The 25,953-nt window shown below is 39.1% G+C and overlaps 1 protein-coding gene across 1 annotated transcript in view; it reads left to right on the forward strand.

The window, feature by feature from the left end:
- The window catches only part of SYNE2 (spectrin repeat containing nuclear envelope protein 2), a 179,849-nt gene that overhangs the window by 66,510 nt on the left and 87,386 nt on the right, over window positions 1-25,953 (forward strand). Inside the window, exons 42-60 of the mRNA XM_027637580.1 lie at window positions 1,198-1,510; window positions 2,065-2,229; window positions 3,086-3,442; window positions 3,905-4,039; window positions 4,975-5,133; window positions 6,183-6,329; window positions 9,185-9,340; window positions 9,703-9,968; window positions 11,078-13,184; window positions 14,677-14,999; window positions 15,932-16,076; window positions 16,791-17,006; window positions 17,390-17,655; window positions 18,443-18,599; window positions 21,108-21,263; window positions 24,013-24,153; window positions 24,489-24,671; window positions 25,230-25,367; window positions 25,610-25,795. Of these exons, the coding sequence (XP_027493381.1) occupies window positions 1,198-1,510; window positions 2,065-2,229; window positions 3,086-3,442; window positions 3,905-4,039; window positions 4,975-5,133; window positions 6,183-6,329; window positions 9,185-9,340; window positions 9,703-9,968; window positions 11,078-13,184; window positions 14,677-14,999; window positions 15,932-16,076; window positions 16,791-17,006; window positions 17,390-17,655; window positions 18,443-18,599; window positions 21,108-21,263; window positions 24,013-24,153; window positions 24,489-24,671; window positions 25,230-25,367; window positions 25,610-25,795 (5,716 nt within the window). The remainder of the gene's footprint in view (window positions 1-1,197; window positions 1,511-2,064; window positions 2,230-3,085; window positions 3,443-3,904; window positions 4,040-4,974; window positions 5,134-6,182; window positions 6,330-9,184; window positions 9,341-9,702; window positions 9,969-11,077; window positions 13,185-14,676; window positions 15,000-15,931; window positions 16,077-16,790; window positions 17,007-17,389; window positions 17,656-18,442; window positions 18,600-21,107; window positions 21,264-24,012; window positions 24,154-24,488; window positions 24,672-25,229; window positions 25,368-25,609; window positions 25,796-25,953) is intronic.

The following is a 25,953-nucleotide window of genomic DNA, read 5'->3' on the forward strand; positions in this document are numbered from 1 at the left end:
GGAGGGGCAGGTCACAGTTTGGACTGAATAGTCAGATGGGGAATAGCCAGAGATATTTTCTGGTGTAGCTGTAAATAGCCAGAGAATATTCTGTTGCCTTCTGTTACTACTGAGCACTCAGTAAAAACAGCACAAGTAGCGCTCAGGAAGACGAAGTGTTGGCTGTGTTGGATCCAACACAGCAGAATGCAGAGCATCCTCTTCACAGTGTGGTGAAGACAGGAGAGGAGGTGCTCAGCAGGTCTGAAAAGATGCTCAGGACCTGCAAGATCAGGCTTGTGCATAACAGATGCACCATGGTAACAACAGCAGTGAGAAGCTGGAACAGGAAACGTGGTGCAAGAGTACTTAATGTATGCGTGGCTGTGCTTCATTTGTCATTTGCTAAAAAATATGAGTCTTGAGGGGCAAAATCAAAACACTTAAGCTTTGCTTTTGTCCTCACTTATCCTGCTGTACTTTACAGAATTATAACCAGAATTCATTTATTTGGATTTGTTTGTGTGGGATTGTATTTTCAAATGTTGGCATTTAAGTTCCATCTGGAAAATATCTGGGCTTCATCACTAAATGTGAACATGCAAATGTTACTTATGTCTCATTGCATATTTGCTGTGGACAAATGCAACCTGTTGACCTGCAGCAGATCAGCATTCATGCTTATAAAGCACACAAATCAGAATCCTGTGTAGAGGTCAGGAAAGTAATCACTGGATTGTACAAACATAACCCATATTGCATATGCTGGTTTTGTTGTCTGTATCTCTAGAACACTCTCCCATCCCAACCAATGTGATATGTATCTTCTACAGAACATTCCCTTTCAGGAGACTATCATAAGAAGTCAAAGAAAACAGATTCATAACCATATTGTAGTTCTTAAACAGAAATTCTGCTTCAATGAAAAGCAGAAAAATACAGAGCATGAGCATCACATCTCAGATGCTTGAAACTGTGGGCTTATATGTTAAGAGGCTTAGTCATTTGTCTTGCACTTAAAACAGTTCATCTGCAATAACTTCAGTGCTTTTCATTACCTTGAAAATTCCAGTCTGATTAGTTATTTAAAACCTGAACAAAAGTGTTCAGTACACTCAAGCTCTTTCTAATGGTTGACTTGTTCACAATTTGACATTTTCTAGGTAATCAATAAATTTGGTGGTTTTATACTGTTAAACACAGTATTTTTTTCCTTAGCCCTCAAGAACAACTTCAGTGCAACAGGGAGCAATATGAGCAAATCAAAGAAGATCTGAAACGGGCTCTAACAGAACTGGAGAAACAGCAACAGGAGACAGGATTTACCCTTCAGCCTAGTTTGCAGGAGAAGCAAGCTCAGCTGGCAAACTATGCCGACCTCCTGCAGAAAGCAGAAGGCTTAACTTCCCAATTTAGTGAATTGAAAAGCCAGAAGGATCATCTACAGGGCCACACTGGGGATCCTTGCTTCACAGAGGTGGAATGGTCAGAATTAAAGCACCAACATGAAAATCTGCTCAGCCAACTCCAGGTTGGACCCTCAGTCTCTTTCCTTACGAGATTCTTGGTGTTCCTCTTGGTGGCAATTCTCACTGATTACATTATGTACCTGTGTAAACAGATTTGGATAGTTAGAATATGAAGCATTTGTTCTTATATTCTCCAAGCCATGGTAGATTTCCTTCCTTTGGGAAGAATGAATTTGGAAGATATTTCAAAGTTGCTTTTCCAGCATCTTGTTTTCACTGGTTTCACCCAATGTAGGTGCACTTGCAACCTGTGTGGCATTCTGCCTGTATCATCCATTTTGAATAGAAAACATTCTTTTTAGAAGTACATTCTTATGGAATGCCAACCCTTCTACTTCCTGCTACTAATAAAAATTTTGTTTGTGATGGACTCCCTGTGGACTTCCCTGTGCTGGGAAGAGAACAAGATGTTTATGTGGTTAGCTGTGGTTATTTTATGGAAAGCAAGCAAGTTTGTTGTGCTAGTGAGGTCCTGAAAAAGCTGTGACAGTCTGTGGATTAATTATGTTTGTTTAAGATAATGGTGGACTAGTCCTAAAATCTCCTTGGTTTCTAGACCATCGTGCAGACATTAGAAAGTCGTGTTCAAGAGCACCAGCAGTTCCAGGATATGGTAACAGGCCTGAGCACTGAGCTAAAAGCTGTCTCTGAGAAGCTTTCTGGTGTTGAAGGTCCAGCAATGGAACAACCATCAGCTGAGCAAAACCAATTGGAGTCACAGGTATGTTGCAGGTTCTGCATCATGAAGAAAGGGTCCATGCCCTAGAGACCATCCCATTTATAAAAGAGGACTGCTAATGGTGTGAAACTGAAAAACTAAGAAACCTTTCTAAAAGAAAAAATATATATGATGTTCCTTTTATCAAGATAACTGTAGGCCTAAAACCACTCTGAACTGAGGGGACCTTTACTGTTGACTGAACTGAAGGTAGAATTGTCCCAGCTCAAGCACACAGGCTTCTTCAGTTTGTTTGGTTGGGATTTTATTTTTCCTCTCTGGGCATAATGAGGAAAGAGATCATTAAATTTGTTGTTAGTAAGTGTCTTTAAATTAACCAGTGTGGAAAGCTTAGGAAAATGTCAGTTCAGTTTTAAGAAGTGTCCTTCATGCATAAGTAGACATCCTTTTGCTGTTTGGCAGAATGGATAACAGCCCTGTAGCTGTATGCATAGAGAGCTACTGGAAGCTGAAACCATAGCTCAGATATGGGTCACTGCAATTCTGCTTCCTCCAGAATTTACTGTACCTCTAACAAGTAAAATGGAATAGGAGAGATGTGGGGGGGGATTATCTGTTAAGAACTTGGAAGGATCATCATGTACCACACAGTGTGCTGTCAGATTATTTTATCGTTGCATTGGTTATAGTTCCAGGTGATCTCTGTGCATAGAAATGGCTGACAAAATGACTGGTTTAGTATTTGACTTGCTGCAGCAAATAGGTCTGCACGTACTTTTCAACAGAGTTTGTTGTTGACGACAAATATTTATGATTTTAGAGACTGACTTTAGATCGTAGCATTAAGTATATTGAGTGAAAACACTTCTCAAATGAAATGTTTTTTTTGTGTCTAAAGGAACAACAAGGACCTCTTAGTCGATATGAAGACACTTTAAAGAAGATTTTGGTTTTAGCAGAAACTGTTAAACAAAACACCTCTTCAGCAGGACAGAAGTTTATTAAGGATGAGATTGAAACACTTCAGAGCGAACACAGGAGTCTGGAAGAAAGACTTGAAAATGTCAAGCAAAAGAAGGAAAATATTTTCAGTGAAGCCCTTGAGTTAAAAGATGAGTTTGGTAATGAAGTACAAATGGAAGATAAGGCAGATACAATGTTGAAGAGAGAGATACAGATCACTTCTGACAATGGTGTGGTTGCAGAAGAGACCCCCACAGAAGTGGAGCTGAAGGAGCCTTTGGAAATGTGTGATGTGAGTTTATTTGTTGACAGTAAAGAGGTACCTGTCTCGCAAATATGTTCTGTATATCACATCCTTAATTTCATGGAAATTAAGCCTTCTGTAAATACATGTGTATAATTCAAAGATGTGGAGAAGAACTCCCTTAACTTGCCGTAAAAAGCCAGTAACGTGTATTCAAAACAGCAGTTCTCCATTTAAATATAATATGCATACAACTACCTCTTGCCAGGAATTAGAGCAGGTATCTTTGGTCAGAACACAGGGGAGAGGGTGTATAGGTGAGAAAACTGCAGATAAACCTCTACCAAAGAGCTTTGAGAGCTTCTCTTAAACCAGTAAGACTTGTTTAGAATTGCAACACAGTATTTGTCCTGTTCGTTTTCAACAGTAATAACTTTTACCGTTCAGAGTTTTAATGTTACAACATTTATGGTCACACAAGCATATTTTCTTTTCTATCATTTCTCTTAGGGTCAAGATGTAAATGGAAATGTGTCAGAGAAAGAGAAGCAGAATGATCCAGTTTTGGAGGAAAGCAGTCTGTTGTCAGATAGCCCGTTAAAGGATATCAATCTCAGCAAGGACATATTGGGGCAGGCTGTTCAGGTACCTGACAAATACATTCTAATACATGTCAGTGTATATAACTGTATGTGTGGCTGTGTGTTCATTAGAAATGTATATGCAATTCCAAAACATATTTTCCTTATCTGATGAAAGGAATGATAAATTATAATCTCCAGATCACCCCCTCAGCCTTGCTCATGTGAAGTGTGCAAGAGATCAGTGTGATTGTCTTAAAAGACCCCAGGGCTTGGACCCACTTTTTCCATGATGCAAAACCTGCCACATACTTGTGATTTCATAAAATCATGGCATCATACAATGGTTTGGGTTAAAGATCTCATTCCCACCCCCCTGCCATGGACAGGGACACTTTCCACTAGACCAGGTTGCTCAAAGCCCCATCCAGCTTTGTGTTGAACACTTCCAGGGATGGGGATTCAGCAGGTTTTGTCACTGTAGGTAGTCAGAGGTCACTAACCTGGAACTGCTAATCTTTAGGGGACCTTGGGACATTCATACTGTAAATGACTTCATGTGTACAAAGCTGAGGGAATGATTTGGAGTACTCCCTCATTGACCTGACCATTGGGTAATAACAGTACATGGGAGAGATGACCATTAAAATATCAGAGTGGAAACTATCTGTACTGGGATTTCTGGAGAAGGTGCAAGATCAATAGTTACCAAATGTGTCTAAGCAGAAACTTCTGTAACAATATTAAAAATCATGTGAGCACTTACTCCTGTTTGTTTTGCCTTGTAACTGTTTGAGTGGTTAAGGTCTTGATATGTTAAATTGATCTGAGCAGGAGTTTCCAAGATACTCTGGATTTGAGTTACCCCAGCCTTTTCCTTTATTCATTAAGCTAAACTGAAGGTAGAGTAGACAGACTGTGGAGTGGGAAGTTTCTTAGCAAACTTAAATTTTGTACTAAATTTTACTGATTGTAAACATCTTGTATTTTGCAAATCAGGGGGAGGCTGATAAGGAGAGCCCAGGTATGGAAAAACGGGATGGGGTCCAAGAGGATGTTCTGGACAGTGCAGTTCTGAGTGGTGAAGCAGAACTGGAAAGGCATCAGGATGGTGTTTGTTCTGAAGGTGGAACAAGAAAGGAAACTCATCCAGCAGAGGTAACTGGACATGAGATTACACAAGAGTGATGGAATTTGAGGGTACATGTATACAGTTTAGTTGCAATGGGGATGATACCACTAATAAATAAGTAATAAAAATCTCAAGTTACACTGAGCTAATTTTATCTGATGGTTGTATACTTAGTATATGTTAAACTCACTTAATCCTTTCCTGTACATTTAAAATTGGGATATAGGGAATTTTTTTTAATAATTTGCTGAGGATACTGCATTCCAAGAGATATTGCATTCCAAGTCACCTGGATGTATTGTGAAGTCTTTTGACCATTTCATTTGAATACTATTGTATACTTACTCTTGAGTCCCTTTCAGTTATGTAGATTTCTTATTTACATATTTACTTTGCATGTGTGAGGCTGTACTTGACATGCTGTCTCCTGTTTGGTGCACCCAGTACAAGGGGAATTTTGATACTAGAGCAGTGTTTAGGAGCTGGAGCCATAATGAGTGGGAAGAGGCCAAGTTCCCATTGGAGATGAAAAGGCTGACAGGGGTCTCGTTGCTGTCATCCCCTCCCTGAAGGGGTGTTGCAGAGCCAGACTCTTCTCAGAACTTCAGTTTTAGCAACTGTATGAGATGCTGAAAGCTGCATCCAGCAAATCCCCAGGTTGCCCACAGGACTATTCTGCCTGGTAATTGGCTGGGTGTCTAACCACAGACTCTCCATCTACAGCACAAGTTCAAGGAGCCTCAGAAAAAAACTAAACCTTTTGAGAAATACATTCAAGACTGAGTCCAGGAGTACACAGGTCCCTGCTTAGAACAGCGTAGGTCAGAGTACAAGCACTTGCAATCTGCAATTTTTCTAAAAATTTATAGCAGAATTATAGCACTTCTTCTTCTAAGTGCTTTCCTTTGCCATAACCTTGCCCACAGTAAATAATGAGATGTAATTGTGGTTTTCCTCATCTACCTATAATTATGGGCTTCATAACTTTGTCATCTCAAGCACTGTAATTATTACACAGCAAGTTTGATTAGCGCTTTTTGATTACTTGTTTCTTTTATTTTTCTTACACCAAAAGGAGAAACCTAGTGATGACAAGAATGAGTCATATAGAGAAGACGTGGGAGAGGTTCAACATAAGTTGTGCCAGAAGAGTCAAGTCCTGGAATCTGCAGCAGCTGAGAAAGGTGGTCTGGGATCTAATCCCCCAATTTCTGCACACAAGGTATTTATTTATGGTTTATTATTTCAAGCAAAGTTTGCCAGTCATTGAAGTTTTGTTTCTACATGGGCTTCAGCTGAAGTTATTTTAAAAGAAGAGACAATTACTGTCACATCAAAATCAAGACTATTGTGTATAGTTTTTATTTATGTCCGTAAGAGTTTTGAACTTTATCCAAAGTTTTTCAGTAGGTCTGTTCAAAGAGAGTTCAGACTGGTTTTCAGAGCCATCATAATCAGTCTTTATTTTATGATATTTACGGTTTCTCTTTTAATTGTTAATCAATACAACTTCTTTCCATGTTATTATAGTTAGTTGTGATAGTTTTGCCATTGTAAGGAAGGCAGATCAGAAAACTGAATTAATCCAAGGATGATCCAGTATGAGAGGATAAATGAAACAAAATAGGGAAAAGAGAATGGATTCAGGCTGAATTAGTGACAGGGTTGTTACTAAATGACTTTCCTAAGTTTATTCTTCTTTAAGAGTAAGGGAGTTACATCACAAGTGCCCTGTGACTGCTGAACTTGGGCACCACATTTTTGAACTGAAGGTAGGGCCAGATCTAATCTTCAAGTTAAACCTACAGGCAGGTTGACAGCTGGCCCGTCCATTGGCAGGTCTTACATGGGACTCGCACATCTGCTCTAACTGGAAACCCCAACAAAATTTTCCAGAGATTTTTAGGAGTCTGGAGAGGTTCATACTGACTGGAAGCTAGCTAGTGATATTCCAGTTTAGAAGAAGTGTGTGAAGGAAGACCCAGAAAACTACAGACCTATTAGACTAACCTCAGTTCCTGGAAAAATTATGGAAATAATCCTGGGTACTGTTGGAAAACATTTAAAGAACAAAGCAATCATCATGGAATCATTTAGGTAGGAAAAGACTTCTTAGACCATCAAATCCAACCGTTTACCAAGCACTGCCAAGTCCACCACTAAACAATGTCCCCAAGTGCCACATCTGCAAGTCTGTTAGATACTTCCAGGGATGGTGACCCACCACTTGGCTGGGCAACCTGTTCCACTGCCTGACCACCCTTTCCATGAAGAAATCTTACCTAATATCCAGTCTTAACTTCCCATGACTCATCTTGAGGCCATTCCCTCTTGTCCTGTCACTTGTTACCTGGTAGAAGAGACTGACCCCCACCTCGCTTTCAGGGAGTTCTAGAGAGTGACAAGGTCACCCCTGAGCCTCTTTTTCTCCAGACTGAGCCTCCCCCTCCCAGCTCCCTCAGCTGCTCCTTATAGGACTTGTGCTCCAGACCCTTCCCCAGCTCTGTTGTCCTTCTGTGGACATGCTCCAGCACCTCAATGTCTTTTTTTGTAGTGAGGAGTCCAAAAAACAGACACAGGATTTGAGATGTGGCCCCACCAGTCTGTATCCAGGGAGGCAGTGCCACGGTGTGCAATGAGAACATCATACAAACAAGCAAAACATGTACACTGCAATCCTGAGGTTTTTCTTAAAGTCAGGGCACTTACTTTTCTGTGTTTTGATGTGTCGATATTTCTATCTTGAAAAGTGGATTTCTTCCTCACTCTTTGATAGCTGAGCTGAGTTTGTCTGCTTACTTCAGCTCTATGGCACTCCAGAGTCTCTTGAGATAAAATGTTATATCTGAACTGATGCAACTGGTACAGATGTGTCCACAGAGAAATTGAAAAGCTCTCTGATTGACTATTTCAGCAGTGGTCCCCTTCAGTTTTGACTGAAAACAACCAAAAGAGTTCAAACAAATGGAACTATTCTTTTCTGATAATGTGTACTATGTTCTGTTTGTTTCTCATACTTGGAATCAGGTATATTGTGTATAGCTCCTGATCCACAAAGGGACAGATGACAGCGACAGCTTACAAATGATATATGGCTGCTGAGATAGCTGGTTGCTTCCTAGTAAAATAGTATCTAAAGTAGCAATACAGTAAGTTTATCAAACAAGAATATTTTACTGTTATTCATTTTAGATGTTAGTACCATGGAGAAGCTCGACACTCATGGTGTAGTTATATCTGTGTATTTGTATGCATTCACTCACATAAAGTGTATGTGGAACAGATCTGCAAATACAGACAGGTACTGGGGGAAGGGAAATGCAGAAAGATTTTTAAGGTATTGCCATGTGACCCAGTTAGCCTGTGACATTTCACTTATATTCTTGTCTGCAGTAGCTGAAGGTGATGTTAAACATGGCCCCACCCCAAGTGACTTGTACTTGTGTCGTGGGAATGAGAGACAGTGCCAGGGACTGGCTCTGGAGTCACCTAATCCCTTCCTCCCCACCCTGATTGAGACATGGCTCCCTAATGCTCTCATCTTACCCCAGATTTTGGATAGCACTTGTGCCAGTGGCGGTCATGGCTTTGTGTCACAACCAAGCTGCTTCATGCATGAGTTGCCCTGTGAAGAACAGTTGAAATAATGCCCTGGTGAAGGACATAGCAGGAAGTCAAGGCAGGTGCTGAGCAGAAGGAATGTGGATGTGAAGAGAGGAAGAAGTTCCATGGATATGTAAGGAAGAGAGGGAGAAGACACGACAATCGTGAATTCATCTGTAGCAGATGTTGGTGCAGGGAGGATGTTATTTGAAGTGGGGATTTCAAAGTTTCAGGCTTAAAATGATGGGCAGAGGTTTCACAGCTCTCTGAGAAGTGCTGGCAAGCCAGGGTGACTGCAGAGGTGGCAGGTAGTGATGGAGGTTCTGGTTTCTGGGTCCAGGTTGACCCACAGAGGTTGTGGGAGAAACAAGAGGAGGATTTAGGCTTGGCTTAAACATGTGAAGCCAAGTGCTGCAGGCAGAAAACTTGTTGGTTTAGGACCATCAGAAATAAGAATCCTGTTTTGCATTCTAGGACACAGGTGCAGAAGTGGTTGTCCAGAAGGAACTATTTCCTGGAGTGCAAGTAAACACTGAATATTTTGAAGAGGAACAGAAGGTCAATGAGCTGAAAAAGGAAGTGGCTGAACTGGATATGGTGCTTATAAATGAACAACTGAAAGAACTGGAGGTATGGAAACTGCAATGCCATTCTCATTGTTAATGCAGTGATACACTTAAAGAATTCTGATTCTCTTGGGCAAACCAAAATTGTTGCATATAGTCTTATCTGAGGTTTGACTGCACAAACACTGTGCCTTGCTGCAAGTATGTCCATGTAAATCCCACAGTCTGTACTGCTCTTCTGGAGTGCAGCAGTAGATAGACCTGGGATTGCACCTGTGCTTCCATGATGTGCAAGGCATCCGTGCTCCTTTGCGTGTGGATGAGCAGGCATATGTTTGTAGGTGAATCAGTATTTAACTGTATTTTGTGTTGAAAGTGTTTTAAGATCATCCTTTAATCCCCTCTCTGTGGTGGGCTTGATTGTAGGATTTACAAAATGAGCTGGAAACGTGGAAAGCAAAATCTTTGTGCCGTAGTGAAGAAGCCATTCCCAATGCAACGGGATCAAACAGAGCAGAGCTGCAAACCACGGAGCCTGTGGTGCCCTGCTGGGACAGGCTGCTCCAAGAAATAGATGCTGTTAAGGCAGTGAAGGAACAACAGTACTGTTTAATTAATGAATACCAGAAAAATCTTTCTGCTGCGCAGTCCTCCATGAAAAATTTGTCAACAGAAAAAGATAACATAAAAATGTAAGTATAGTTGAAGGTTTTGGTTAGGAGGCTGCAGAACAAATATGGCCCTAGGCTGAATTTTGTGCCATGCTCAGAGAAGAATATGGTGTTTTATCCACTTCATTAATATTGGGTAGCAAGAGAAAGCTTACAGATCTGTATGTTTGTAAACAGCCTTAAACAGAAGCATTTCTGGTAGTTCTCTGCTATCCTTAAGCAACATCTGCTCTCTTTATTCTTTAGGCAAAACAATGAAATAGTTGCTGGGCTAAAAACCCATAAAAAATCCATCCTAAAATATTCTTGCAAAAGTATGGTAGATATGAAATATTCGTTTCTCTTTAAGGACTCACTAGTTCTAATTCTTTTCTGAGAGATATATGTCTTCACTCTGAAAACAAACCTTATTTGACAGGAAGAATTCTGTGGCAGTAAATAACTCTACAGTGCCAATTCAGACACGATGCACATGAAATATACTGTTTTGTGAATTAGTCTTCAAAACACAGAACTAGTTTGTACCAATAATGTATCAAAATAATTTGAAAATATTTAAAATTTTTGAAATTGTTTATTTACAGCAAAGAGATTGGAAAAAATGGAATAAAAATCTAATCTGCTAAATGTATTTTAGATGGGCATTTCAAAATGCTCCTGGAAATAAAAGATGAGTATATAAACTGCTCCAAATTAATCTTGAACAAATGGAAATTTCTAAATATTTTTATAACTAAGTTTTATCTTCATTGTCAACCAGAAATTACCATAAAATATTGTTAATTCACAAAGAGATGACTTAACACTATTGTTGATTTTAAAAACTTTATTTGTTGTAACTTTAAATGGGGGCTACATTCTATATTAGTATATACTGAAATTTTAGAGAATATACAGTAGGATATATCTTTTCTGCAGAGACATCTGGGAATAACAAATGCTGTAAAGATAAGCAAGAAATAACGATATTGCAAGGGTGATTAGGAAATTTGTGAGAACATAGGGATATGTGTGATTAAGTGAATAAAGTGAGTGAATTATATTTTAAACAGTGAAAATAGTTTTTAAAGCGTCTAGTCTATGTTTTAGGAGAATTTATTTTTTTTAAACACTGCTCATGTTTTTGGCAGGGGTCCTACGAACAACGCAGTTCTTCTGGAGAAAATTAAGGCATGCATAGAGTCCTTAAGGAGAGAAAGAGACGTCTTAAACCAGCTGCAAAGTCAGCAGGAAATTTTATCTCAGCATTTGACATGCATGGATAAAGTGCTGACGGAAAGCCAAATGAGGCAACTGGAGCACTGGTGGCAACATGTGGAACAAACAGTGCAAAAGAAACACGATCAGGTTGTGGCAGAAATTGATGAATTTAACCTGCTTATGAATAAAGCACAGGATATTCAGAGGCTGATACAAGAACAGTATTTACAAGCAGAGTTACATTCCTCAGCTGCAGGAAAAGCCAAGGACCCTCTAATTTGGACCACAGGGCTACAGGACATTAAACATGGACTTTCGCAATTAAAAAGAAGGATTGAACTGCAGATGAAAAGAATTTGGAGTGATCAAGAGAAGGTGGCTTTGGAGAACTCTATACATGATTTGCAGAGCAAATTGGAAGCTTTATCAGTACAACAAGCTCAAGGGGATGCTCAGATCACTGGTCCTGCTCTTATGAAACATGAAATGATGAAGAGGCTGAAAGAAAATATTTCATGGGTCAGAGATTCACTGTCCCACCTTGATCAGAAAGCAGCACTTTTCCCCAGTGATGTCAAATCACAGATCAGAACTTGTCAGCTCATGAGCTCAGAAGTTGTAAACAGAGAACCTGTGATTCTGTCACTGGATTATGGGCTCCAACACATCCTTCCCAGCTTGGAGCCAGAGGAGGTCTCTGATATGACCTTCCTGTTACAAACATTGCAGAATTCATACAAGGCTCTTGTTTTAAAATCTGCTCAAAGATTGCAGCACCTAGAGCTCCAGCTGGAGGAGAGGCAAAGACTTATTGCAGAGATAGACAAAGTTCACTGTCAGCTTCGAAATGCTGAGCTGCTTGCCAGGCCTGACACGAACCAAACCAGCACGTGCTTAGAGTTAGTCAGCCAACAAAACATCTTAAAGGAGATGTTAAAGGACATACAGGAAATAGAAGGGCTTATTTCATCTCACTGCAAAGAAAGTCAGGTCACAGCTGGGGAGCTGAGCCTGTCTGAACAACTATTTTTGATTGATCAGTTGAGAAGTCTGAAGAACAGAGCAAGAAAGACACAGAGGCAAATTCAGAGTAAAATTCATGAAGTTGAAAAAAAGATAGCTGTCTACAGAGAGTTTGCTGAAGGAATAGCTTCACTACACCAGGGTCTTAATGATCTACAGAAGGGTGAAACGAACCTGAAAGAAGATGAATTAGTAGATGCCAAGCAGGGAGTGAAGGAGAAATGCAAAGCACTTAAAGAAAAAGTATTAACTCTTCAGGCAGATTTGTCACAAATAATGAAGTACAAAGAAATCTTTGAATGTGTAGGTCTGAAATGGGACTCACTGCAGCTGGATGAATTGCAAGCTGAATTTTCTAAAATAAAAAGTAAAATTAAAGGAAAGATAATGCACTTTGAGAATGTTGTTAAGGAATGGGATAAGATTCAAGTATTGCTAAACGAAATCCAGACTGTAACATCCACTGTAAGAAAAGAAGCTAACATCCTAAATGATAGCTCTAGCTCTTCTCCTGCTGAGAATGTCATATCTGCACAGATTCTGCTGCAGACAGTTCAGCAAATCTTGTGCTTAACTCAGGAGGCAGCAAATCAAATAAACAAAAATGAGGTCTTTGATATACTATTCAAAGAATCGAAGACAGAAGAAATTAAGAGCCTGGAGAAAGATGTTGAAGAATTGAATAAGTTTCTTCAAAACTTGGTCTCTGGGCTCCAGAGTGTAAACAAGGAAGATACCCAGAATGAAGTAGAAAATATATCCCACATCATAAAGCATATTCAGTCAGAGCTCCAGCAGCCAGTTGTGATAGATGTGAAAACAATGCAGGATGAAAAGCTGCGATGGGAAGCAATTCAGAATATGGTGCAAGCAAATTTTTCTGCTATTAAACGTATAATGGAAAAGGAGAGGGAAAATCAAGAAGAAAAATCTCTTGCTGCTGGTATAGAAACAAAGTTAGAGATGCTGCAAAGTCATGAAGCACAACTGAAGACAGACATTGCTGCCCGTGTTGTAAGTATATTTAATGAAAGTGAGGTATTGATGTATATCTTTCCCCAATAATTAGATCAGGTGTCTGTGACTGTAGCATTTATATTTTCATGACTTATATCTCGTTTATTGTAATAGCTGAATTGGCCTTTGATCATCTCTGCATTGGTGGGTATGATGGGAATCATGATAGAAACTAAGGATACAAAGAAATCAGTTGTATTCAGTTTGATTATAACCAATCAGTGGAGATTAGCACAAGAAAACAATGGTAAAGAGGAGGAAGGAAAAGACTGTGTTGAAATATTTGGTTGAAGAGAGACTGAGTGCAGTTGTCCTGCAATTATTCTTGGGATAGGTTTTAGATAATGTTTTCAATAGTAACAATGGTGGAAAAAACCCCAAGTTCCTTGTTTCTACTATAAAGAAAATTTTACCAGTTGGGAATGATCAAGAAGAGTAAAGCACAGGTCAAACCAATGCGATCAGGGCTCAGGAAGATTGAACAAAGGAAAGGCAACTGGGATCCAAGGCTTTAACACGAGTATATAAGGCACTGATAAGGTATTGCTGGAGGATTGACTCAATTCTCAGTGCTTTTGTCAGGAAAGGTTCACTCAAATTGGAACAGACTCTGTCTGGACGAGGAATGTTGAGGGCAGTTAATAAAACTGAATTTGCTCAACCTGTTAGGTGAGGGAAAGTGGGAAATCCATCTGAGAGGTGTAATTAGAATGGAGGCAGACTTCATGAGTGGAAAAGGACTGCTTAAGGTAAAGTGCAGTGTTAATATAAGGATCAAGAGTCAGTGAATAAGTTTATGTTGGAAACCAGAAGACTGATAGCAAAGACGTTCTGAAACTGTGTTCTGGTCAAGAAGACCTGTGCCCTTCCTGCCCAAGAGATCAGTGGATACAAATGAGGAAATTAGTTAATAACAGGAAGAGGCACTCAGCATCCCGTGGTGGATTTATGGTCCTGCTGCCAGATTTCCCAGTTTGCTGTGCTTCACAGCTTGGGTATTGTGTGGGGAGCACAGTGCCAAAGTTTCTCTGCCCTGCAGGAATCCAAGAGCTGACAAAGTCACACGTTCGGTGTAGAAATACATATGAGAAGAGGGTTTAGCTAGAAGCAGTTTGGCAAGTCATAATGAAGATATCCCCTGAAGCAGAATAAAGCATCAACATGTGGACTTTCCTTGTCTGAACAGGAATGTATACTGCCATGTCCATGATGGAATCTTGGGTTTCTTCTTCCCTGCCATCCTTCTTTCTGGACTTTTCCAATATTAGCAGTTCCCTCATAACCCCTGTCCTATGGTTGAGGGCACTGCTCTGTGACTACCTCAGGTAGCAGAGTGCACTTGCCACGTGTCCTCCCTTACTTCCTCAGGCCAATTCTGGGAGCATTGGTCCCAAAGACAGCCAGGTGTGAAATTCTAAGATCAACTGGTGATCCAGAGGAGTAACAGCAGCCTTTCTTGATTGTTCCTTCATTTTTATAATTCTTTCAGAGTGCTCTGGAGGAGGCATGTAGTGTTGGTGATCTTTATACCAAGGCCCTTCAGAGGGCTGCCAGATTGCTGGAGGACTATGAAGCTCAAATCCAGGCTGGTGCAGCAGAGCTCTGTAGCTCAGAGGAGATCTGTCAGGCCCCACAACAGAAACAGGAAGAGTTCAACTCTGCAAAGGCTGATGTAGAAAACCTTCACTCCAAGCTGAAAAGCCTAGTGAAACCAGAAGATAAAGTATGTCTGGAAAATACTTTAACAGAAGTGGTCAGTAAGAGTTTGGCATTGAGGAAGAAGGCTCAGAGAAAGGAAGCTGATGAACATAGGTAAGTTTAAGAGATCTTCCTAGATTATGTACCTTATTATGAGAAACGTGGCTGAAAATAAATCTGGTGTTGTTTCTGTTCTGATAGAACCAGGTAATACAGTAGAAAGAAGTGTAAGCATTCCTGGTGCTCCCAGGTGTGATTGTAATGTAAGGAAAATTACCACACAGTCAGCATATTGCTACGAATTTGCGATGCAGTCATTTGTTGCATAGTCCAAAAAGTACATATGGGGCCTTCACTGAGGGTGCCAGAATCAGAAGAAAACACATTTCCACAGTCTCTAGTTCAGTACTGGTGGAGGTTAGAATAGTTTTCAGTGGGGTCCTAATTCATGTCTTTGGATGGCTTGAGAAAGTAAAGATCAAACAAGACACAGGGTTTATTTTCCTTCCTTGAGGTACAAAAGAAATCTGAAGGGTCTTCAGATACATGTACAGAAAAGGTTTGGGAAATAAAGGAATTTTAAACTGCTTGCTCGTGATCCAGTGCTTCTGGATCCACTTTTACAATCAAAGAATGAATGAATAAATGCTTTGGTAATAGAAATGAGATTGTAAGATACAGAAAAAAAATTGGAATTGTACAGACGACACGTCGTAGGAACAATAGAATGTGTGTTACCCAAAAACTAGTTCCCAGTTTGTATCCTTGAGGAGGATGGAATCTTAGATCAAGACATACAATTCGTTCGAGCAGCTCCATGGCTGATATATGGATATACATACCTATATTTGCCTCTGGGACATTTGTACCTTCACCTCTAAAATATCTTAGGTGTAACAAATGCTAATTGATGGTAACTTGCAAAACAGTAAGGATTACTAGTTCAGAAGATATTTTTATGTTAATTTTTATTCTAGTGGGCGTTATGTTTGTAGAGAGGAGCAACAGCAACAAATTTTAATTGGTCGATTAATTGTATCTTACAGGTATTTTGAAAAATACAAAAGCTACACAAAAACCAAAGATAAAGTGTGTGATAATCTTAAGAAACTGGAAAAGATGCTTAGACAGTCTTTGTCTAAAATTCCAATGTCTTATAAAGAAGCGTTGGAGCACTTAGAAGAAAGCAAGGTAAGAGAGGCTCTGAAGAACTTGAAAAGTTCATGCAAAACTAATGCAGCTATGCACACCAAATGATACCACAGTTGAAAGAAGTTAAATTCTTTATCCTGTATTTATATATGTATATATATAAACCCACAGAATATATTTATGTACCCGTAAAAAGGCTGCATTATAATAGGCCATGTGAAATGAGTGCATCTTACTGGTGTAGAAATCAAGCATTTTCTGTGCTTAAGCTCATGTTGCATTTCTGTTCAGATCCCTTACTGCTTCTTTGCAGGCCCAAGACTGATCACATTTCTAACATTGGTGGTTTCCCTCAGAATTGAAAATCAGAATTTCCAGTTTCCCCCACAACTGTCTTGCTGCCTCCCCACCAGACCTGTGTTATAATCAACTTCTTTGCTGTCTTCTCCTTTAGTACTTATACTTGTAATTTTATGTCTCTAAATCCTTCACATTTCTCTTCCCTTCCAAGTAACCAGAAAGAAGTAACAAGAACATAATTACCCAAGCACACTATTCTTCTGTTTGTTTTGTTTTATTTACCCCATCTTTCTCTGTAGTCTTAGCTAACAGAATTCTCTCATCATGACTATTTAACCAGCTTAGTGGAGTGATTGCCCTTTTATTAGAGGATCCTAATCACGTTACTGAATACTTCATTAATACTTCTGACTGTAGCATTTTATTTATTTACGTGTTTGTTTCTCCTATAAGATTTTAGTCTCCAACATTGACTCGGCTGAAGAGGATCTTGTGAAGCTGAGGCAGATCTCTGGAGAGCTGATGAGATTATGCAGAGGAAGTGACAGGGCCCTGGGCAAGATTGTAACAGTGCTGTGGGAAAACTGGCTGGGTTTGCTTGAGGCAGCAAAAGGACTGGAAATCAACTGTGAAGAACTAAAGCAGGAATGGAAATTCATCAATGAAGAGGTGAGTTACTCAACATCTGAAAGTTTGGGGAAATGTGGTAGAGATGTGACCATCAGTAAAATGGCCTGTAAAGGGCTGAGATAAGTGCAGAACATCACTTGCCTACCCAGTGGTCAGCCAGTTACCTCCACCCTTTCTTGAACCCAGAGTCAAAATTGGTGAGGAAATTTATAGTGCATATTCCCTGAACCCAGAACAACTCTGCATGGGGTTATTTGCTTTGTTAAAGCAAACCCAAATGTTTTGGCACCCTTCAGAGGTTCAAGCTCTGGCTATGTAATTCCCACTACTTAGTCACCCGTATGAATAAATGAATAATGTAACTTAAGATGATGGAAAAGAAAAACACTTTATCTAATGCTTTGACATGGTTGTTTACTTAGCTGGAACGAGAAACAATAATTCTCGATAAGCTCCAGGAAGAACAGCCAGAAAGCCTTAAAGAGAAAGAAAAGGCCACCAGAGAGGAACTGGTAGAGTTACTAGATTTTGTGAACTCCTTTGAAGAAAACATCAACCAGCAACAGCTCCTCTTGCTCTTGCTTCTTCACCGAATAAGAAACATCCTGAATACATCTGAAAACACCGAGGCAGAAGCTGCCCTTCCTGCCTTATGTGAGATAAAGGCAATGCAGGATCGCTGCAAAAAGTAAGTGGTGTGAAATTTCCGTTGAAGATATGACATAGGACTATTTATAAGCATAGCATTTTATTGGATATTAAAGAATATATAAAAGCTGTAATGCAGTTAAAAAGACAATGAGTGCTTTACAGGGTCAGACCAATGCTCCATCGAACACATCTGCTGTCTGCAGCATGAGCGTTGGGGGATATTATTTAGGGAGAAGACCTGAGCCTGACCATATCACTTGTGGGCTGCAATTTGTGTTCAAGTGCAATAGGAACCAGAAGGAATGATAGTCAGTTTTGGAGGTTCCAAGCTCTTGTGAACTTGAATGAGTCATGTGGGTCTGCCACTCCTAGGAAAATCAAACCTTGGGCTTTTTGCAGCAATGCAACTTTTGTCTTACTGAGTGCCACTGTCTAAAATTCACCCTAAGTGTTTTTTGCAAATTTGTGATTGTACTCACCCTTCTCTGTGCCTGCTTTTGGACATGGGAATCTTTGTGAACAACATCTGCTCTACCAGCATCTTCAGACTGTGAGAAGCTGACCTCTGTTTGCTGTTTAAATATGCCTCTTATCCGATTTGGTCTACCAAAAATACTTTGTTTACCAGTATCTGAAGACTCAGTTTGAAGAAACTGAGACAACAAATGACATAAACTCAAAGATTTTACAGAAAATATTACTAAAGTACAGATGAATGTGGTTCTGGATATAAATCTATAAAATATCTATATTAAGCATGCTCTTTGCTCCTACTTAGTGTAGAATCTAAAACTTACTGTGTTCTTTCTGGCAATCTCTCATAGGTTGTATGAAAAGGCTCAAGACCATAAGGATTCTGTGAAAGCTGAGATTCAAGAGAGGAACAAGGTCACTGAAGAAATAAGTGCTGTGACAAATGCATTACAGAATGCTGCATCTGTGTTATTGCAAGATGCTGATGGAAAGGCAGAACAACTGGAGGTTGGTATTGGCTCTCTTACTGTGTGGGGACATTTGGAATATCTTCTGGCTTGTGCTGGTGCTTGAACTTGCTCCAGATAAAATTAGTGGCAAGGTGTATGCACATTGAGTTAAAGAGAATGAACCTGGCAGAACATGACTGGCCCTACCATGTCCTTGGTTGGTGTTCCTTTCCCTCTATGTAGGTCAGTAAGCAGGCACAGAAGTATTTCCGAATTACACGAAATTCAAGCCAGTTGCAATTCTTTTTGGAAGGATTATTTAGGATACATCCTTCACCCTTTCCCCCTCTCCATATCTAGCCAGGGCAGCTTCAGGTGCTCTGGCTTTGATGTCCCCTATTGGAGGTTAACCTGGTAAATAATTTTTAGAAATCAAAATGTGATCAAGGACCATGCCCTTCAGCTGCCACCAGCACTCTGTGACAGTCTATGCATTTCTGTCATTTCTTGACTTCATGAAATGCTATTATTCCTAACACACCCTGAATGTGTGTTTATTTGTTATTTTAATTATATTGGTTTCAGTGTTTATATTGCTATCATAATTTTTTTAATCTTGGTCAAAAATTTATTTTTAATTGTATTTAATCGAGTTATCTTTTAACTTCAGAACCTTATCATTTATTTATTCTAGCCAACAAGGTCTATTACAAATTTGGGCTATCTTTGCTGAGTCTTATGCAAAAACTAATGAGGTGCCCCACAGTTTCTTCTCTTTAGAAGGTGGATACTTTAAGCTGACAAAGGGCTAGGAAAAGTGCTGAAGCCAAAGACTATGGTGACAGATGGGAATATTTTCCTAAGAGTTAGCATAAGAGAGAGATGTTAGCTACATCTTTAAGAGAAAGTTCAGAAAACCCATGAGACAGCATTACTGTGGTGAAAACTGTGGACTTGTCTGAAAGGGCTGGGTTTCTATTTAAAATGATTTAGAATTAGAATATAGAGTTGTGTCTGCTTTTTCACTGAGTTCTTTCTACCCAGAGTAAATGTTACTACTGCAGGTGTTTGCCTGCTCTTGTCCCTCACATTCAACCTGTGACACTCCGAGCACCTAAAACTCATTCGAAAGTGAGTCTAGGCCTTGTCCTTGTTCCTGACAGCAATGGCAGAAGGAAATGTTAGCAGCAATCCCATCGCATGATTTCTTTGCAACAGTGTGTCACAGCAGGCCTGTTCCTTTTGAGAAGATTCAGATGAAAGGGTTGAAAAATTCATTAGTTTTACATAATGCAAATACCATTAAGCAAAAATCTGCAGAGCAATTTCATCCCTTACTTCCAAAGAAAACCTCGTTTCTCTAAAATCTATAGCATCTGCTTTCCAGCTGAATAATCTGTGAAATGTGAACATGCATTAATGTACAGAAACCAGTTTGCAGAGACATGCTTTGTTTTGGAGACCAGTGTTGTAACTGATTCTTTCAAATTCAGGTCAGGGAATCTATAAGCTCCTGTAAATGTTGGCACAGTCATACTTGGGCCATTTGACAACAGCAGCCTTCTCCATGAGAAAATGAGACACACAGCTGTTTCATGGGTTTGAGGGGTTTTTTAATATCACACCCAGTTGTTGTGGGATGACAGGAAATAAATCAATCTCAGTCTCTTACATGTTTCTTCTGTGCGTTGTATTCATGTGAGGGAAAAGATTCCCAAGTGAAGATTGGGAGCTAATGGATTACCATTACTCCTGATTGAAGAAGAAAAGGCAGTTAATTTTAATGTCTTTCATTGCCTGGTAGGAGCTTTAGATAATTTTTCCCAATAACTTGGATTAACATTTGAGTTTCTCAAACAGGTGAGCATTGGGGGACAGGAACCATAAAGCAAGCAAACAGAACCTTCCAACTTGAAATTCTAGAAAACCTCCAAAACAAATGAGTTTCTTCATTCTTTCTGCAAGAGGACTTAGATCGGATTTTCTTTCTAGGCCACAGGCTGTAGACAGTTGTTCAGGTTTCTTTTATCTCATAAAACCTACATTCTTCATGCAGAACTGGAAACTGCTGTTTTGAAAGGAGCCCACTGTGCTGCTCTGCGTAATTGCCTGAAAGCAGACACTTCAGCCTGAAACCTGTTGCTTTTTGTGGCCTTTGTGTTGTTTATAATAATGAAGGAGTGGACGTTGGCTATTAAACGTCTTTCAAAGGGAAAATGCACTTTTGGCAAAAGGGGGAGCACAAAGGTTAACATTTAATCATAGGGGCATTTCAAATGGTTCCTTTGCTGTACCTGTCAATGAGCATCAGTGCGTCAGTTGCCCAATGTGGAGTAGTATCAAGTTTATTTAATTCTTACAGTTTGAAAAGCATCATTTGATCAAATGAGTGAGTATTTCTTAAAGTTCATCTGCTTGCAGAGGTAGTCAAATTAGGTTTGCTATCCCAAAAACAACTTTTCCAAACCGTAGTCATTGTAGGAATTATAAAACGCACCATGTGTATGTGATTACCTGAGTAAAAACTGGGTAAAACTGCTGAAGTTATTTATTCTTAATTTTCTAGGAGCTTCAGAGTGTGATCAGTAAAGAAAGTCAAGCTCTACAGGATATCATGGAGAAACTCCGGATCAAGTATTCTGAGATGTATACAATAGTTCCTGCAGAGATCGAAACACAGCTGGAGGACTGCAAGAAAGTACTGCACGACCTAGAAGAGAAGGTAACTGTTGATGTAATTTTCAGACTTACCTTTTAGCAATGTATAAATAAGTACAGCAGTATTTGATGAATGTTGTAACTATAAATTTCAACTTGAAACATTGATTGGTTTTATTTGCATTTTCCCCTCAGTGAAAATTTATGCATGAGGAAAGATTCCTCATGCTAACTGTCTCCTTTTAGAATATCCTTGCAGTAGGCTGTCTGAATATAATATTTTTCTTCTCTATTAAAATTGGACATGGCAGAACCTCTAGCAATGAAGTTTTAATACGATATGGATTCTGTCTTCTATCCAGTCTGATTCTTCAACTGTGAACTAGTAGTTAAAGTTGATTGGGAAGTTTGCATAGCTTAACTGAGAATGTATTTTCAAAACTGGGTTAAAAAAGGACTTTGAAGCAGGATTTTTTAATGTAATTTGCACACACAGTAGGGTATTGAGGCACAGTTCTTGTTACCATCCCTTGGGATGTGGTTGCCTTCCTTTAAAAACAGGCAGGGAATTTAAATAACTAAATAACATTGCACTGGTGTTTTTTGGGGGTTTTTTTGAAGTTTTTTCTATCTGTAGAGGATATAAACAGTTAAATGTGAGCAAATTAAGGAAAAATGGAGTAATACTCTAAGTTCAGGGTCAAATTTTAAACTGGTATTATTATTACCATTTTTAAAGATTCATTTGTATTACCTTTTAAATGAAAATAAAATATTTCAGTTCTTATATTTCAGAAATAATTATGTTTAATGCTAATCTTAAAGGCTAAATTTCAGTTAATTTGATAAAAATTGAAGGTTTAATAAAACAGTTTTGAAATCCAGTTACTTGTTAGTGTCTATCAGATTATTCATTCATTTTATGTGGCATTATATTAGCAGCATATTAACTACAGCTTATTAGTTTTAATTTGGTTAACTTTATAGTTTCTGTTTCAAAATGGAACCGTCTTTTCAGAAGTAACAATTGGATAGGAGAGAGAAGTAAAACAGTATTTATGTTTTGGGGGGATGGTTTTGTTGTTTACCATTTCATTTACTGAGCTAAAAGATTATCCCAGTATACACACATTACATGTTGGAGTGAAAGAACTGGTCCTGGAAGCTAGGTAACATTTGCTTTTCACAGTTAGGTATTGAAAAACAATATAAACTATCTTGGAATTTTTCAAAATGCATTTAGGAAACAAAAGAAATCCTAGTGGAACTGGAGATCAGTTTAGTTATGTATTAGAAGATACCATCATGTGTTAAATTGAGTTAACTTGTCATATTTTAATGGCATTCTGCTTTCTTCTAACTCTTCTAACCAAACAGTGTAAATAAATTGTACTTTTGATGCCATAAATAATTAATTTATCCCAGTAAGAAGTTTTGAAATTAAAATCCTACCCTGCTGATGACCAGAGCACTGACAGATGCAGCATTTTTTCCTGAGGAAATATATAAGTCAGTGCTTGATCTGCTTTCTCATTTCCAGCTGTGTCACATCACTCATACATGATTCTCTTCTGTTTTGGAAACTGCCACTACAACCATTGATAATTTTTCATGTTTGGTCAGGATAATGGTCAAGTGTTTTGTGATTACAATCTGAATTCCTTTTTCCAAGGAATCTTAGGCACTAAATACAGACTGGACTTCATAGCTCCTTTTGTATAAGCATGAGCATTTGAGAGGAGCACTGTAGTTCTTTTGGCTATATATTTATTTTGATTAATGCAGTTTTATCAATACAGCATCTTACTGTGGCTACTTGTATAGTGGTCTTATGTTGGCATCTATAAATAATGTTAATAAAATTGATAAATAAAAATGGATAATAAATTTATTAACTAAAACTTATATCAAGTCCTCTTCCCACAACATGGATAAAGTATTTCAGTATTAGGAGCTTTAAACCAGAATAACTGCTAAACTAAAAATCTTTTGCATCAAGGCAGCATTAAACTGTTCGGTGTGCATATGCCCCCTAAATCCTAGGGCTGCAGCACACAAACAATTTACCACAATTTAACAGTTTCCTGGTGCTAGCAGCTAGCAGCTAGCAGGGTTTAGTAAGGAAAAATGTCACTCTGGGCTAAAAGCAAGGACTTTCTCACTCCTGCACCTCATCTAGTCCATAATAGCCTGATATCTTACTGAAGAGAGTTTTTCTTTTTACACAGAAAATCAGGCCCTCCAGTGTACCAATTTTTCATTTCTGTGGAGTTCTGCGAAGTGAATTTTTGTTCCATATACTTGATGGTGCTCAGAGCTTTTTATTTTAGTGATAAATCTCTAAGTTTATATTTAGAAATTCTCTGTACATTGATGCACTTTCATATTCCCTTACTCGTTACATGGAAGTCATAGCAGTTGGCTGAGACATGGAGGCGTCATTCTGGGTTTCTTACAGCATAAATCTAGATGTGACCCCTTCCACAATGCAGCATCATCAGCCTCTGTTAGGGATGAGAACAGGGGCAGCTGAAGCAAAGCACCCAGGGAGCTGCAGTGTCTCATTGCTTGTTTCCTCAGGGATTGCCTTTCTGAGGCAGTCATTTTTTAATGAGAAGGAATTATTGAACACCGTGTAGACATTGAACCTGCTCATGTCGATGCTTCTCCCTGCAAATGTAATTCCACTCCTGTGTTTTTAAGTGACTTGTCAAGAGAAACATAAAAAGAATTTGAATATTTTTGGTGAGGTGGTGCACAGAAACAAGCAGATCTTTGTGATCTCCCCTATCGTTTTCTCTTTGCTCTGACAGGTTAGCTCTGAAATCTTGCAGAACTCTCCTCAGTATGTGCTGAAAAGCAAAGCAGAAACTATTAACAATGGCCTGCAAGCTATTGAAAAGATGTTGCAACAGAAGAGTGAAAACATTGCCAAAGCCAAAGAAATTCAGAAGGTAATCTTGTGAGAAGAAAAAAATCTGTGTTAAAAGATTATTGGTTGTTTCTACAGAGCCTGGTTTAGCAAAAAGTGGTCTTCCATTCATTTTATGTCTGTAGAAAGAGAAGTACAAACAAACATTTAGCTGGTGAATATTTACCAATTCTTTCTCACAGGAAAAGACATCGTTTTTTCAACTGTGAATCAGTCCAGTAGATGCAGAGTGTTCTGTTCTCAGCATATCAGTTCTGAAATCTTTGCAATTCCACATGCCCCACGTGAAGAATAAATAACACTGCTGTTATCTTTGAGTCTGACCTTATATTTCACTTCCTTTTTCTCCACGTGCAGCAAATCTGGGATATGCTGGACCTTTGGCATTACAAACTCAATGAACTGGATGCAGAAGTGCAAGATATAGTGGAGCAGAATTCCTGCCATGCACAGGAGTTGATGGATATCTTGGTGACCCCCCTTCAGCATTACCAGCAGGTCTCACAGCTTGCAGAGCGCAGAACTGCAATTTTAAACAAGGTAGATGCAAGTGTAAAAGTTCTTTAAAAATCAGATCTCATAAAAAAAAAAGAGAGTGAAGGCTTTGCATAAAACATCATCAGAGGCTGACAAATGAGTAAAGAGTCACAAGCCTGCTGTAAGTACATTGGCATATTATAGCTGGAGTTTTTGGAGTGGCAAACTTGCCTCCAGCTGCTACCCCAAAGTTCTGGTGGGTCTGCACCGTGGTTGGTGGGGGTTAGTGTGGGGAATTCACACTCCTCGGTGGGTGCAAAGATGGTTCTCTGTTACCCTGCCTGTGGGCTGTCTATTAAAGCAACGTTGCCATATAAATTGCAGCAATGCCTCCATGAAATGTAAGCATGTAAGCACCAAAATTACCTTTGATTAGAGGAGATAGCCTGAAATCACGAAACTGTTTTAGAAAAATAGTGATTTTTATTTCACCGTACTAATTTAATCGGCCACAATGAAAACACATCCTGTTTTCTTTTAATCTTGTCCACAGATGCATTTATCCTACACAGTGAACAGCAATTCATTTGTGCCTTTCTGTTAAATCCTGTCATTTCCTAGGCTGCCAACAAGATGGAAGAATATGATGAACTCTTGAAGAATGTGAAAGATTGGATAGAGAGCACCAACTGTTTGCTAAGAACAGATGTTCAAAGTGACTCTGCGAAAAGCTTACGCAAGCATACTGATGACCTGCAGGTAAGTCTTGATGCAGATATGTGGCCCTGTCAGAACTGGTTGCTCTGTAGAGATGCAATTTTCCATTCTTAAGTCTTGCTGACATAAATAATTTACCACTTCCAGTAAATCCTTTGAGTGAAAAATAGTTACAGTTGACACTCATGAAATATGAATACTTTCAGATGTTGAACATATCTATATTGTCAAAGTGCTAATGTTCACCACTGATGGATTAAACTAAGCTCTTATTTTGTCCCCAGATGGCTTTGGAAGACTCAGAGCAAAAGCAAAATGTTCTGCATGGTGTTTACGTGGAGCTGGAGGAGCTGACACCAGTCTTTGAAACCAGCAGTGTAATGCAACAGCTGCATGAAATAGATGACCAAGTAGCAACTTTACAGCATGAGATAGCAGAGATTCTTCCACAGATCCTGCATGTGGCTGATGTAAGTCTGGGTGACCCATCAGTGCCTTTTATCAGAGCTTCATCATATGTTTTGAAATACGAATTATATTATCTACATAGGGAAAAGAGGTGCTGGTTTTAGTAGTTGTGCCAAACAAGGAAATGAATTGTCTGGAAACAAACCATCGGAAGGTGTTT

This window comes from Corapipo altera, unplaced genomic scaffold, assembly GCF_003945725.1.
Source record: "Corapipo altera isolate COAL_440 unplaced genomic scaffold, ASM394572v1 23, whole genome shotgun sequence".
NCBI lineage: Eukaryota > Metazoa > Chordata > Aves > Passeriformes > Pipridae > Corapipo > Corapipo altera.